At 50.9% G+C, this 12,500-nt stretch overlaps 1 protein-coding gene across 1 annotated transcript in view; it reads left to right on the forward strand.

The window, feature by feature from the left end:
• Positions 1–12,500, forward strand: part of utrn (utrophin) — a 158,061-nt gene that overhangs the window by 20,382 nt on the left and 125,179 nt on the right. Inside the window, 19 exon segments of the mRNA XM_076984167.1 lie at positions 694–813; positions 2,113–2,214; positions 2,436–2,543; positions 2,729–2,908; positions 3,058–3,236; positions 3,345–3,450; positions 4,336–4,423; positions 4,576–4,817; positions 5,481–5,655; positions 6,525–6,652; positions 8,023–8,163; positions 8,319–8,432; positions 8,563–8,718; positions 8,928–9,098; positions 9,584–9,763; positions 11,160–11,294; positions 11,442–11,591; positions 11,794–11,955; positions 12,098–12,199. Coding sequence (XP_076840282.1) covers positions 694–813; positions 2,113–2,214; positions 2,436–2,543; positions 2,729–2,908; positions 3,058–3,236; positions 3,345–3,450; positions 4,336–4,423; positions 4,576–4,817; positions 5,481–5,655; positions 6,525–6,652; positions 8,023–8,163; positions 8,319–8,432; positions 8,563–8,718; positions 8,928–9,098; positions 9,584–9,763; positions 11,160–11,294; positions 11,442–11,591; positions 11,794–11,955; positions 12,098–12,199 — 2,739 coding nt within the window.

Consider the following 12,500-nt stretch of genomic DNA (forward strand, 5'->3'; position numbering starts at 1 on the left):
CTGGGTATCATTTGTGTTTGTCACGGTGTGATTCAGTCACTGAGCCACTGAAGCCACTGAGCTTGAGCTAACCCTAGCATGCTGCTAACTTGCTAGCGGCTTACGGCCTAAAGCTTCAGGTGGACGTCACTATTATGAAATTTGATTCTGCGTAACGTTCATCAATCCTGGCACACAGGAGGCCACATGCTGTCTGTGTAACTGCACTAAACCATAATGTGAGGGTGTGTGTGTGTGGACACATGCGTGTGCTCTTGTTAATGTGTTTCACTTAATTTTGATGAAGCACGCAGAATTCCTTTTTTTTCTTTAAAAACATTATGGCACTAATTTGATGAACATAATGAAAGACACGGAGAGGAAGAGGAGGAAGAGAGGGAGAGGAGGAAGAGAGGGAGAGGAGGAAGAGAGGACTAGAAATGAAAGCATGAGTAGATTATTATCTCAAAGACAAGAACTACAACATTTTTTATGTAATAAGCAGGGGCTGAGGATGAGCACACACACACACACACACACACATACACCATAAAGGCATTAACAGAAGCTGCTATTATGACAGTTGATTTCCACTATATATTTTCCATTTCAGCTTTGGTAAAAAAGAAAAGTGTTAACAGTGTCTGCTGCTCAGTGACCCTAACGTAACCTTTGACCTCTCCCCTTTGCTTCACCCACTGTGTTTCTGCCCAGGTGCTGCAGAATGACCTGGAGGCGGAGCAGGTGAAGGTGAACTCTCTGACTCACATGGTGGTGGTGGTGGACGAGAACTGTGGAGACAGCGCCACCGCTGCCCTGGAGGACCAGCTGCAGGTAGCACAGCCCACGGAGCAGAACCAGGGTCCAAAGATCAGACCTGCAGTCAGGCAGTCACCTCTCCTCAGGGTCCTTGTGCCCCTGGTTCCATCATCTGTTTTTCTTGACAGGGAAAGCTGATTAGAACAGAGCTGTTGACGGGAGGTACTCTGAGCTCACACCATCGCACTTTTGACTAGTTTTAACTAGGTTTTTTGTTTTATTTTTAAAAACAGATATAAATTTGAGCCTAGAGAAGACGCAGTGTGGGTTAATGGGGGTTAACGGCCCTGAGTCACCTGTCTACACAAGCCCTTCCTGTTAGTGGTTAAACAATACTGGATTAGGTGCTAAAAGTGTTTGCACAGATGAAGGTCACCGGGACAGAAATGTTTGCACTTTCCTCTGTGTGTTTCACGGCTGACGTCTGTATGGGTTCTGTTCAAGTCCGACACCTTAAATACTGCTGACGTCTGTATGGGTTCTGTTCAAGTCCCACACCTTAAATATTGCTGGCGTCTGTATGGGTTCTGTTCAAGTCCGACACCTTAAATATTGCTGGCGTCTGTATGGGTTCTGTTCAAGTCCGACACCTTAAATATCGCTGGCGTCTGTATGGGTTCTGTTCAAGTCCAACACCTTAAATACTGCTGGCGTCTGTATGGGTTCTGTTCAAGTCCCACACCTTAAATACTGCTGGCGTCTGTATAGGTTCTGTTCAAGTCCGACAACTTAAATACTGCTGGCGTCTGTATGGGTTCTGTTCATGTCCGACACCTTAAATACTGCTGGCGTCTGTATGGGTTCTGTTCAAGTCCGACAACTTAAATACTGCTGGCGTCTGTATGGGTTCTGTTCAAGTCCGACAACTTAAATACTGCTGGCGTCTGTATGGGTTCTGTTCAAGTCCAACACCTTAAATACTGCTGGCGTCTGTATGGGTTCTGTATGGGGCAGTGAGGGGGGTGAGGGGACAGTGGGGGGGGGGGGGCAGTGAGGGGGGGACAGTGAGGGGGGGGAGGGGACAGTGGGGGGGGGCAGTGAGGGGGGGACAGTGAGGGGGGGAGGGGACAGTGGGGGGGGGCAGTGAGGGGGGGACAGTGAGGGGGGAGGGGACAGTGGGGGGGGCAGTGAGGGGGGGACAGTGAGGGGGGGGAGGGGACAGTGGGGGGGGGGCAGTGAGGGGGGGACAGTGAGGGGGGGAGGGGACAGTTAATGGTTCCTCCATTTGGAGGTGCACTTGGTGGTTGTTGACACTGTCCTGTCCTGTACTGTCCTGTCCTGTCCTGTCCTGTCCTGTCCTGTCCTGTCCTGCAGGCCCTGGGTGAGCGTTGGGCAGCAGTGTGCCGTTGGACTGAGGAGCGCTGGAGTAAGCTGGACGAGATCCTTCTAGTGTGGCAGCGGTTCCTGGAAGACCAGGTAGGAACACGCACGTGACCGTACTCTCACCTCCGACACACGCACGTGACCGTACTCTCACCTCCGACACACGTGACCGTACTCACACCTCCGACATACGCACGTGACTGTACTCTCATCTCCGACATACGCACGTGACCGTGTTCTGTGTGGGTTGGTTTACGTCTTTGGCTCATGGTGCTCCCTGTCGTGCGTGTGCCGTGCGTGTGCCGTGTGTTCAGGGCCTGTTCCGGGCGTGGCTGGAGGAGAAGGAACAGGCTCTCAAAGACGTGCAGACCAGCAACCTCAAGGAGCCCAGCGAGATCAACACTCTGGTCCGCAGATTAGCTGTGAGTGTCCCGCCACACACAGCCACACGTCACGCTCACGTCCCGCTCACATCCCGCTCACGTCCCGCTCACACAGGCCTTTGGCCTCTTATTGCTATCCATTGGTGGTTCTGAAGCTGATCTTGGCTAATCCAGATGCCCAGATGCCCAGATGGTTTATTATCTTTTGACCTCTGACCTGGCAGAGCCTGAAGGAAGACATGGCTCAGAAGCGGCGGGTTCTGGGCGCCCTGGCCGACGCGGGCAACGACGTTGGCATCCTGCTGAGGAGTGAGACGGCCAGACGCCGTATCCATGGCGACACAGAGGAACTGACCCAGCGCTGGGACAACCTGGTTCAGAACCTGGAGGACTGCTCCAATCAGGTAACACACACACCGAACACACACACACACACATACACACACACACACACACACACACACACACACTGGTATGTACACACACGTATGCGCACCACACGCACTTTGGTGAGACGTTCTTTTGAAAGAGACGCATCTGTCTGGCCACCAAGGTTGCTCTCGCAGTGACTGTTGCCGGGAAGTCGCAGGTGCAGGAGAGGGTCGTCATGGAGACGGTCACCGTAGTCGAGGAGCGGTCTGAGCACACAGTAACGGGCCGAGAGCAAGAGCTTCCCCCACCGGCCCCCCCGAAGAGACGTCACCTGGACACGGACACAGAACTCAGGAAACTGTACGATCACACACACTCAACTTACTTAAGAGTGGGTGTGACCCGAGAGTTGGTTTAATCGTGTGTGTGTGTGTGTGTGTGTGTGTGTGTGTGTGTGTGTGTGTGTAGTATGGACACTGAGATCCCTGAGCTCTTGTCCTGGTTGGCCACGTGGAAGACGGACGCTGAGGCTCTGGTGTCAGAAGACCTGCCCGCCCTCGAGCAAAAACTACAGGTGAGGGGGAAAACTACAAATCCCCTTAATCCAGTGGTTCCCAAAGTGGGGGGCGCCCCCTAGGTGGGGGGCGGAGCTATTGCAGGGGGGGCGCGGAGCTTAGAAGTAAAACGTGCACATGTGTCAATATTAGGGATGCACCGATTCCGATATTAATATCTGAAAAAATTCTAGATCGGGTATCGGTGACAATGTAACCGATCCATAAAAACAGATCTATTCAGTCTAATTCTATGCTTGTATTGCTTGTTTTTCGGAGTTAGTTCAACCTTAATACTCGCGCTGGTGGTATTGCACTTAGTCCGTTTATTTGCTGGTTGACCAAAATAAACCTGGGCTCCAGCAATACTTCACTGTTCATACATGAACTGGTGAGTTGTCCACAGCTCATTTAATGCGTTACTTACAGAAATAAAATAAAGAGCAGCATGACTGACTTGGTCTACGGCAGAAAGCTAAAAAACAATATTCCATACGCGCGCTCAACTCGCTCCCTGAAAGAGACAGTACACATATTTCTGGCCGTTACATGCTTTGTGCTCTGCGTGATGTCTGCGCTTGCAAACTAGCCGCATATGTATTGCTGTTTCTCTTATTGCATCTCCTTATTTATTTTAAATTATATTTAGAATTCTTAAACCATTTAAAAGGTTTCTTGCAGTTTATTTTTTTCATGTTTGACCAAAGTTGTGAACCTATTGTTTTTGTAAGTTTTCAACACATCCCTAGTCAATATGGGGGGGGGGGTGTAGGGGGGGCGCAAAAATATTCTCATCTACTAAAGGGGGGCACGGCAGAAAAAGTTTGGGAACCACTGCATTAATCCATAAAGCAGAGCAAGATGCCGATTGGCTCTGTGGCACATTTCTTGTCCAATCCGTACAGGTCCTGGAGGGAGACCTGGGAAAGAGAGAGCATCAGATGACAGAAGTGACCGAAAGAGCTGAGAAGCTGATGGAGCAGTTAGAACAAGGTGCCTGACCAAGAACCTCCGCCCGTCTGGGTGGAGTCGTCCTCATGGACTTTACATGAGTAGAAGGTGCTAAAGGCGTTAGCTCATGACGTTCTTGGTTTTGTTTGTTTATTTGTTTGTTTGTTTTCTTGCGCTCCCCCGCGCCCCGTCAGACGGCGTTCCGTCAGGAGACATTCGGGACGCGCTGGCCTCGCTCCGCTCCGAGTGGGAGGGCTGTCGGGAGGCCGACGCCCGTCTGCGGGGGCGTGTCCTGGCCCTGCAGCAGAGCTCCGCCCTCTTGTCCGAGCTGGGCGTGGCGGAGCAGGCCGTGGGCGTGGCGGAGGCCTGGCTGACACGGCCACGCCCCTCTGTGGACGATCCCTCCGCCCTGCGCTCACTCCAGCGTGATTGCCAGGTGAGAGCTCACAGCTCCCAGCTACTCAAATGGGCACTCGACAGTAACTCAAATATCTCACTTGACTTTTCCAGCTGAATTACAAGTTACTTGAATATCTTAGTCACGACGAGGGTAGTCTCGATTAGACTCGATTAGACTCTGAAGAGTGTTTACGCAGTGACAGGTGGGAGTGTTTCTGGTCCCCTATGGCACTGGTAAAAGTCGGCCATTAACACCCACAATTCCCTGGTGTTTGTTGGAACTCCTGTTTGCTGCTTGTTATGGATACATGAGTCATCTTCATCAGCTTTTCATGAACATAACAGAATGATGGTATTGTGTGTGTGTGTGTGTGTGTGTGTGTGTGTGTGTGTGTGTGTGTGTGTGTGTGTGTCTATGTGTGTGTGTGTGTCTGTGTGTGTGTCTGTGTGTGTGTGCGTGTGTATGTGTCTGTGTGTGTATGCGTGTGTGTGTGTGTGTCTGTGTGTGTGTGTGTGTGTGTGTGTCTGTGTGTGTGTGTGTCTGTGTGTGTGTGTGTGTGTGTGTGTGTGTCTGTGTGTGTGTGTGTGTGTGTCTGTGTGTGTCTGTGTGTGTGTGTGCCTGTGTGTGTGTGTGTCTGTGTCTGTGTGTGTGTGCGTGTGTATGTCTGTGTGTGTGTGTCTGTGTGTGTGTGTGTGCCAGGCTCAGTCAGCAGCTCTGCTCTCTCTGTGTCCACGGCTGGATGAGATGTCTACACAGGCGGTGGGTCTGAGTGTGGAGGCCAGCGCCCTCTACAGGCCGCGTGTGGCATCACTGGCTGGACGCCACGCAGCCGCCACTCAACAGCTGGAGCAGCTAGAGCAGGAGACGGCCACGGGTAATCCCACACGCCTGTGTGTGTGTGTGTGTGTGTGTGTGTGTGTGTGAGTGTGTGTGTGTGTGTGTGTGTGTGTGTGTGCGCGAGTGTGTGCATGAGTGAAAGAGGGAAGCGAAGAAACCATAAAATAAAATCAAGTTCATCCAGGTTGATTATCCGCACGTGTGGTGATCAACCTGGATGAACTTGATTTTATTTTATGGTTTCTTCGCTTCCCTCTTTCACTCATGCACACACTCGCGCACACACACACACACACACACACACACACACACACACACACACACACACACACACACACACGCACAGACACACACATACACACACACGCACATACACACACACGCACATACACACACACGCATATACACACACACACACACACATACACAGACACACACACACACACATACACACTCATACACAGACACACACACACAGACAGACACACACACACACACACACACACACACACACACACACACACACACACACACACACACACACACACACAGCAATGGTGCCAGCAAGGGCCTTATACAGCCTGTTCAGCCCTCAACGGCTGCACCAATCAGTCATCAGTCGCATTATTCAGGATGCTGTTTGTGTGTGTGTGAGTGTGTGAGTGTGTGTGTGTGTGTGTGAGTGTGTGTGAGTGTGTGAGTGAGTGTGTGTGTGAGAGTGTGTGTGTGAGTGTGTGTGTGTGTGTGTGTGTGTGTGTGTGTGTGAGTGAAGAAGTTTTGGAGACATTTTTTTTCACACTTTGGACTGCCTTTTTTTTATCCTTTTGTGACCCCTTTCTCTCTCTTCTTCTCATCATCTCTCTCTCTCTCTCTCTCTCTCTCTCTCTCTCTCTCTCTTCCCACCAGTTCTGAGGAAGCACCAGCAGGCGGTGGAGAGGGCCAGCACTCGGGTGGAGCTGGAGACCCGTCTCTCCACCCTCATGACTGGCGTCGCTGACATACCCTCCACCGAGGAGGCCGTGGACCGAACTCAGGTCAGTGCGTCCGGCCCGGTTCTGGTCAGGTCAGTGCGTCCGGCCCGGTTCAGGTCAGGTCAGTGCGTCCGGCCCGGTTCTGCCGTTGCGTCTGCCGCGGTCCTGCTGAAGTCTGTGCGCTGACAGGGACATCATCATTCATAATTAATAGTGGCTTAATTTGCCCATTCTGTTGAGTGCCCTCCTGTCACCTCAGTCACAGAATTAATGTGAGAAAGAGGAAAGGAACAGTAGAAGATAAAAAGAAGTAGAGGAGAGGAAGGAAGTCTTTTTCTGCCTGGCTTTCTCTCTGCCCCCCATCTTCCCTTTTTAGAGGGGGGGGGAGATGATAAACGCTCGCTCTGACCGGGTTGTGGTGTCGTCTGGATCAGTGTGTGGAGCTGAGGCTGCGTGACTGAGCTGTGTGTGCGGACACACACTCACACGATAGCGGCTGGGAGCCGTGTGAGACGCCCACGTGTGTGCGCACGCTCCAGTTATGTGTGTTTGTGTGCATGTCTGAATGTGTGTGCGCGTGCGTCTATTTGTTTCAGTAGGTGTGTGTGTGTGTGTGTGTGTGTGTGTGTGTGTGTGTGTGTGTGTGTGTCCAGTCCTCCAGGACTGGTTAGAGGCCCTGTTCTGGTCTGCCTGATCTGGGAACTCCAAACTCGGCTCTAAGTTTAGATCTCCCTGAGGTTTCAAACCACTAGAAAATGTCCCAAGTGTTCCAAGTACCAAAGCCATCTAAAGAATCTGGCACGATGTCTCGAACGAAGAGAAAATCAAGCCGAGATATTTGCTGGAACCTGTTGAGACTCTGCTCTATATTTTGGACTTCAGTGTGTTTTCAGTCATACAAGATACACATACAAGAGAGAGTGCTTGTATGCCCAGTGGTGGATGGTGCTCTGTCACTAGGGTCTGTCCTCTCTCCCCTTCCTGCACCCCATTCAGTCCCCCAGGGGGCTGTGGCTTCCGGTAGAGAGTACGCTGTGCGCAATTGGCTGCCGCTTCTCGCCGGTGTGTGTGTGATTGATTGTCTGTGACTTGTAACTGTGTTAAATTGCAAAGCGCCTTGGGAATCTGGAAAGGCGCTATATAAATCGAACATTCATTCATTCATTCATTCATTTCTGCGAGCTTTTCGGAGTTAAATGTAGATATGCTGCCACCTTCTGGTTCCTGTGGGGTACTGCACATTGAAACTGTGCTCTTATAACCATATTTGTCATGTTTTGCATGCCTGGGTGTGCAGGGTGAAGGCTTTGCTTCTAATTCTGATTTTACAGTCCCTTTCCTGTGAAACTTGCGTCTTGAGAGGAAGTGGTAGTGTGCGTTGCGTGTCTGAGTGCTCATGGGTAATGTAGTTCTTTGTCTCCTGGGTCCTGTAGGCTCTGTATCAGGAGATCGAGCGTCAGCAGCAGGCCGTGTCGGATCCTGCAGAACTCCAGCTCTGGGCCCAGCTCTCCACCGCAGCCGCAGAGCAGCTGGGCATCCTGCAGTGCATTCTGGGTAGCCTGAAGGACACGCAGGTGAGCTTCAGCCATTCACGTTGGTAACTGTGAACGCTGCAGTGGGTGAGGGGGCGGGGCAGGTGGTTAGTGGGCCGGCCGGGAGGAAGAAGGTCTTAAACGTGAAGCTTTAAACCAGGACGCGCGGTGCAGTAATTTTCCATGGCGACCGGCAGGTCCGGGCAGAGGAGGTGAACCGCTGGTTGAACGACGTCGACGGCCTGCTGTCTCGAGACTCCAGCGCCCTCGACGACGCCGAGAAGCTCCAGGATGAGCTTAACCAGTACAAGGTCAGAGGTCGTGTCTTTCAAAAAGGCCCAATAAACTTGATTTCAGAGCAGATGGAAGAATCGTTGGGGCATCAAAACAAGCTGGACAGCGCTGAGACACGGTTCTGCCTTCTTCTCTCCACGCGTGTAGGCGTGTGCACGCGAGATGGCGGCTGTGGAGTCCTCTCTCACGCAGATGGGGGAGAATCTGGCAGCGCTACAGCAGAGTGCAGTGCCAGGCCTGGCCACCTGGGGGCAGCAGGAGCAGGAGGAGAGGCAGAGACGTTGGGACACGCTCAGCAAACAGGTGAGGAAGAAAGCAGCCTGGGATGGCAGGGGTCTCACTACTTCACATTTGGGTGTGATTGAGTTTCCCGTGCACCTCCGTAACCACGACCCCCCAGGAGAGAACACACACGGCAAAGAACGAGGAACGTGGAACTTCAAACGCCTGACCATGATGTGAAAGGGGCGTAATTTCACATCTGTGTGTGTGTGTGTGTGTGTGTGGTCCAGCTGCTGCAGCATCAGGAGTGGGCGAGCGAGAGCCAGGAGAAGGCGCAGAACTTGAGGAAGGACCTGGCAGAGATGTGTGAGTGGATGGCTCAGGTGGACGAGGAGTTCCTCATGAGAGACTTTGAATACAAGAGCCCAGAGGAACTGGAGGAGTCTCTGCAGGAGATGAAGGTACCAGCACACCTGGACGCAGCTGAGACAGCACCTCTCACGTTTTGACTGCAGGGCTGCTGGTTGTGAGAGACACTCAGGGACTCACACACACCTCAGGCACTAAGGGCTACGGTGCAGTCCAGTGAGCAGGACGCCTGCACAAAAGATTGTTTTCTTGTGGGTGAATGTGGGTAGGAGTGGGGTTTGTGTGTGTGTGTGTGTGTGTGTGTGTGTGTGTGTGTGTGTGTGTGTGTGTGTGTGTGTGTGTGTGTGTGTCTGCGAGTGAGTGTGTGTGTGTGGGTGTGTGTGTGTGTGTGTGTGTGTGTGTGTGTGTGTGTCTCTGCGAGTGAGTGTGTGTGTGTGTGTGGGTGTGTGTCTGTGTGTGTGTGTGTGGGGGGGGATTGCGTACGTTTGCTTGTGTTGAACAGACACTGGACTGAAGAGAATGTTCTCTTGAGAGATGGCAGTAAACGTTGAATAATATGTGTGTGTGTGTGTTTTAGAGGGCTAAAGAGGACGTACTACAGAAGGAAGTGCGAGTGAAGATTCTGAAGGACAGTATTAATGTGTTGATGAGTAAAGCGCCCCCTGGTGCTCAGGACCTGAGCAGCAATCTAACAGGAGTGTTGAAGAACTACCACAAGCTCTGTGATCGCTTCAAGAGCAAGTGTCACACACTGGAGGTATTGCAAACACACACACACACACTCCACTCACTCTGCTCTGTAGGAGGTGTGGTCACGTGTTAGTTCCTGTAGTTTAACTCATCACTCTGCTCTGTAGGAGGTGTGGTCACGTGTTAGTTCCTGTAGTTTAACTCATCACTCTGCTCTGTAGGAGGTGTGGTCACGTGTTAGTTCCTGTAGTTTAACTCATCACTCTGCTCTGTAGGAGGTGTGGTCACGTGTTGGTTCCTGTAGTTTAACTCATCACTCTGCTCTGTAGGAGGTGTGGTCACGTGTTAGTTCCTGTAGTTTAACTCATCACTCTGCTCTGTAGGAGGTGTGGTCACGTGATAGTTCCTGTAGTTTAACTCTTATAACGTTTTTCTTAAATCTTAAAACGTTTTTATTTTAAAAATCCTACTAGTATTTGTTGTATTATCTCTGATGTGCGAAAATTTTTGTTGCTTTTATCTACTTGCTCTTATATGTTTGTTCTGATTTTAACTACTATGTAGCACTTTGAGGTTTCATTGAAATGTAAAGTGCACTATAAATAAAATGGATTATTATTATTATTATTATAACTCATCACTCTGCTCTGTAGGAGGTGTGGTCACGTGTTAGTTCCTGTAGTTTAACTCATCACTCTGCTCTGTAGGAGGTGTGGTCACGTGTTAGTTCCTGTAGTTTAACTCATCACTCTGCTCTGTAGGAGGTGTGGTCACGTGTTAGTTCCTGTAGTTTAACTCATCACTCTGCTCTGTAGGAGGTGTGGTCACGTGTTGGTTCCTGTAGTTTAACTCATCACTCTGCTCTGTAGGAGGTGTGGTCACGTGTTAGTTCCTGTAGTTTAACTCATCACTCTGCTCTATAGGAGGTGTGGTCACGTGTTAGTTCCTGTAGTTTAACTCATCACTCTGCGCTGTAGGAGGTGTGGTCACGTGATAGTTCCTGTAGTTTAACTCATCACTCTGCTCTGTAGGAGGTGTGGTCACGTGATAGTTCCTGTAGTTTAACTCATCACTCTGCGCTGTAGGAGGTGTGGTCACGTGATAGTTCCTGTAGTTTAACTCATCACTCTGCTCTGTAGGAGGTGTGGTCACGTGTTAGTTCCTGTAGTTTAACTCATCACTCTGCGCTGTAGGAGGTGTGGTCACGTGATAGTTCCTGTAGTTTAACTCATCACTCTGCGCTGTAGGAGGTGTGGTCACGTGATAGTTCCTGTAGTTTAACTCATCACTCTGCTCTGTAGGAGGTGTGGTCACGTGTTGGTTCCTGTAGTTTAACTCATCACTCTGCTCTGTAGGAGGTGTGGTCACGTGTTAGTTCCTGTAGTTTAACTCATCACTCTGCGCTGTAGGAGGTGTGGTCACGTGATAGTTCCTGTAGTTTAACTCATCACTCTGCGCTGTAGGAGGTGTGGTCCTGCTGGATCGAGCTCCTGCAGTATCTGGACGTGGAGTCTGGTTGGCTCAACAGCCTGGAGGAGAAGCTGCAGGCGACGGAGGTCCTGCCCCAGAGCACTGATGCTACCAACCAGGCCCTGGAGGTACCACGTCCTTAGGCCTGTTCCACAAGACCTCCACAAGGGGGCAGCACTGGGATATGGGGTTACTATTGAAAACAAATGTAAAACTGAGATGATTGTGTTGTTGGTGAACGTGTCTCCTCTGTGGTACACGCCCTCATCCCTCAGTCTCTGGAGTCGGTCCTGCGTCACCCCGGTGATAACAGGACTCAGATCCGGGAGCTGGGCCAGACCCTCGTCGACGGAGGCATCCTGGACGAGCTCATCAGTGAGAAGCTGGAGAACTTCAACTCTCGCTACGAGGACCTCTGCCAGCAGGTGTGTGTGTGTGTGTGTGTGTGAAGCTTTTGCTAAAGTTGGAGATCATTGTGGGTGGGTCTATGTATAGTGCATGTTCATATGCTGACGTCAGTGAGCAGTTTTTGAGTTACAGGAGGAGGGTATGAGGAGTGAAGAGGTGTGTGTGTGTGTGTGTGTGTGTTTAACATGCGTGTGTGTGTGTGTGTGTGTGTGTGTGCAGGCGTCAGTGCGTCAGGCAGATCTAGAGCAGCAGGTGTCCTCACAGCGTGAGAACGAGAAGATGCTGCTCACCCTGCAGGACTCACTCAACCAGCTGGACCAGAACCTCACCGCCTACCTGACGGAGCACGTAGACGCACTGCAGCTACCGCAGGAGGCACAGGTACACACACACACACACACACACACACACACACACACACATATATATATATATATATATACCACACACACACACACACACGCATCTCCCTTTGGACTTTGTTTGCATACTTGACCTTTGAACCATGCCCTTTGTCCACTAGGCAATCCAGGCTGAGATTGCGGGACATGAGGCCTCTCTGGAGGACCTGCGTAGGAGGAGTTCAGGTCTGTCCCGCGGAGGCACCACGCAGGACCAGCTGCAGGTTAGATGCCACACTGCCCCCCACAGAACGGAGGGGGAACTGCACCCTGTGCACTGACAGCTGCTCACCAGAATGTGTTTTGGTCTTGGGAAAATTCAGCCTGAAATAACAGAATTGAAGGGAAGGTGATACACTGAAGGTCCTTTGTGTTATAGCTCAGCGCTCCTCAACATTTTTTGTGCCACGGACCGCCCTTTAAAGTTTAAGGTTTAAATACGTCTAAATAAAATGATACGACTGGCTTAAAAACAAATATAAACAGCATAAAAATAAAACTCACTATATGGATGTAATTCAGAGA

This window comes from Brachyhypopomus gauderio, chromosome 21 (genome assembly GCF_052324685.1).
Source record: "Brachyhypopomus gauderio isolate BG-103 chromosome 21, BGAUD_0.2, whole genome shotgun sequence".
Lineage (NCBI taxonomy): Eukaryota > Metazoa > Chordata > Actinopteri > Gymnotiformes > Hypopomidae > Brachyhypopomus > Brachyhypopomus gauderio.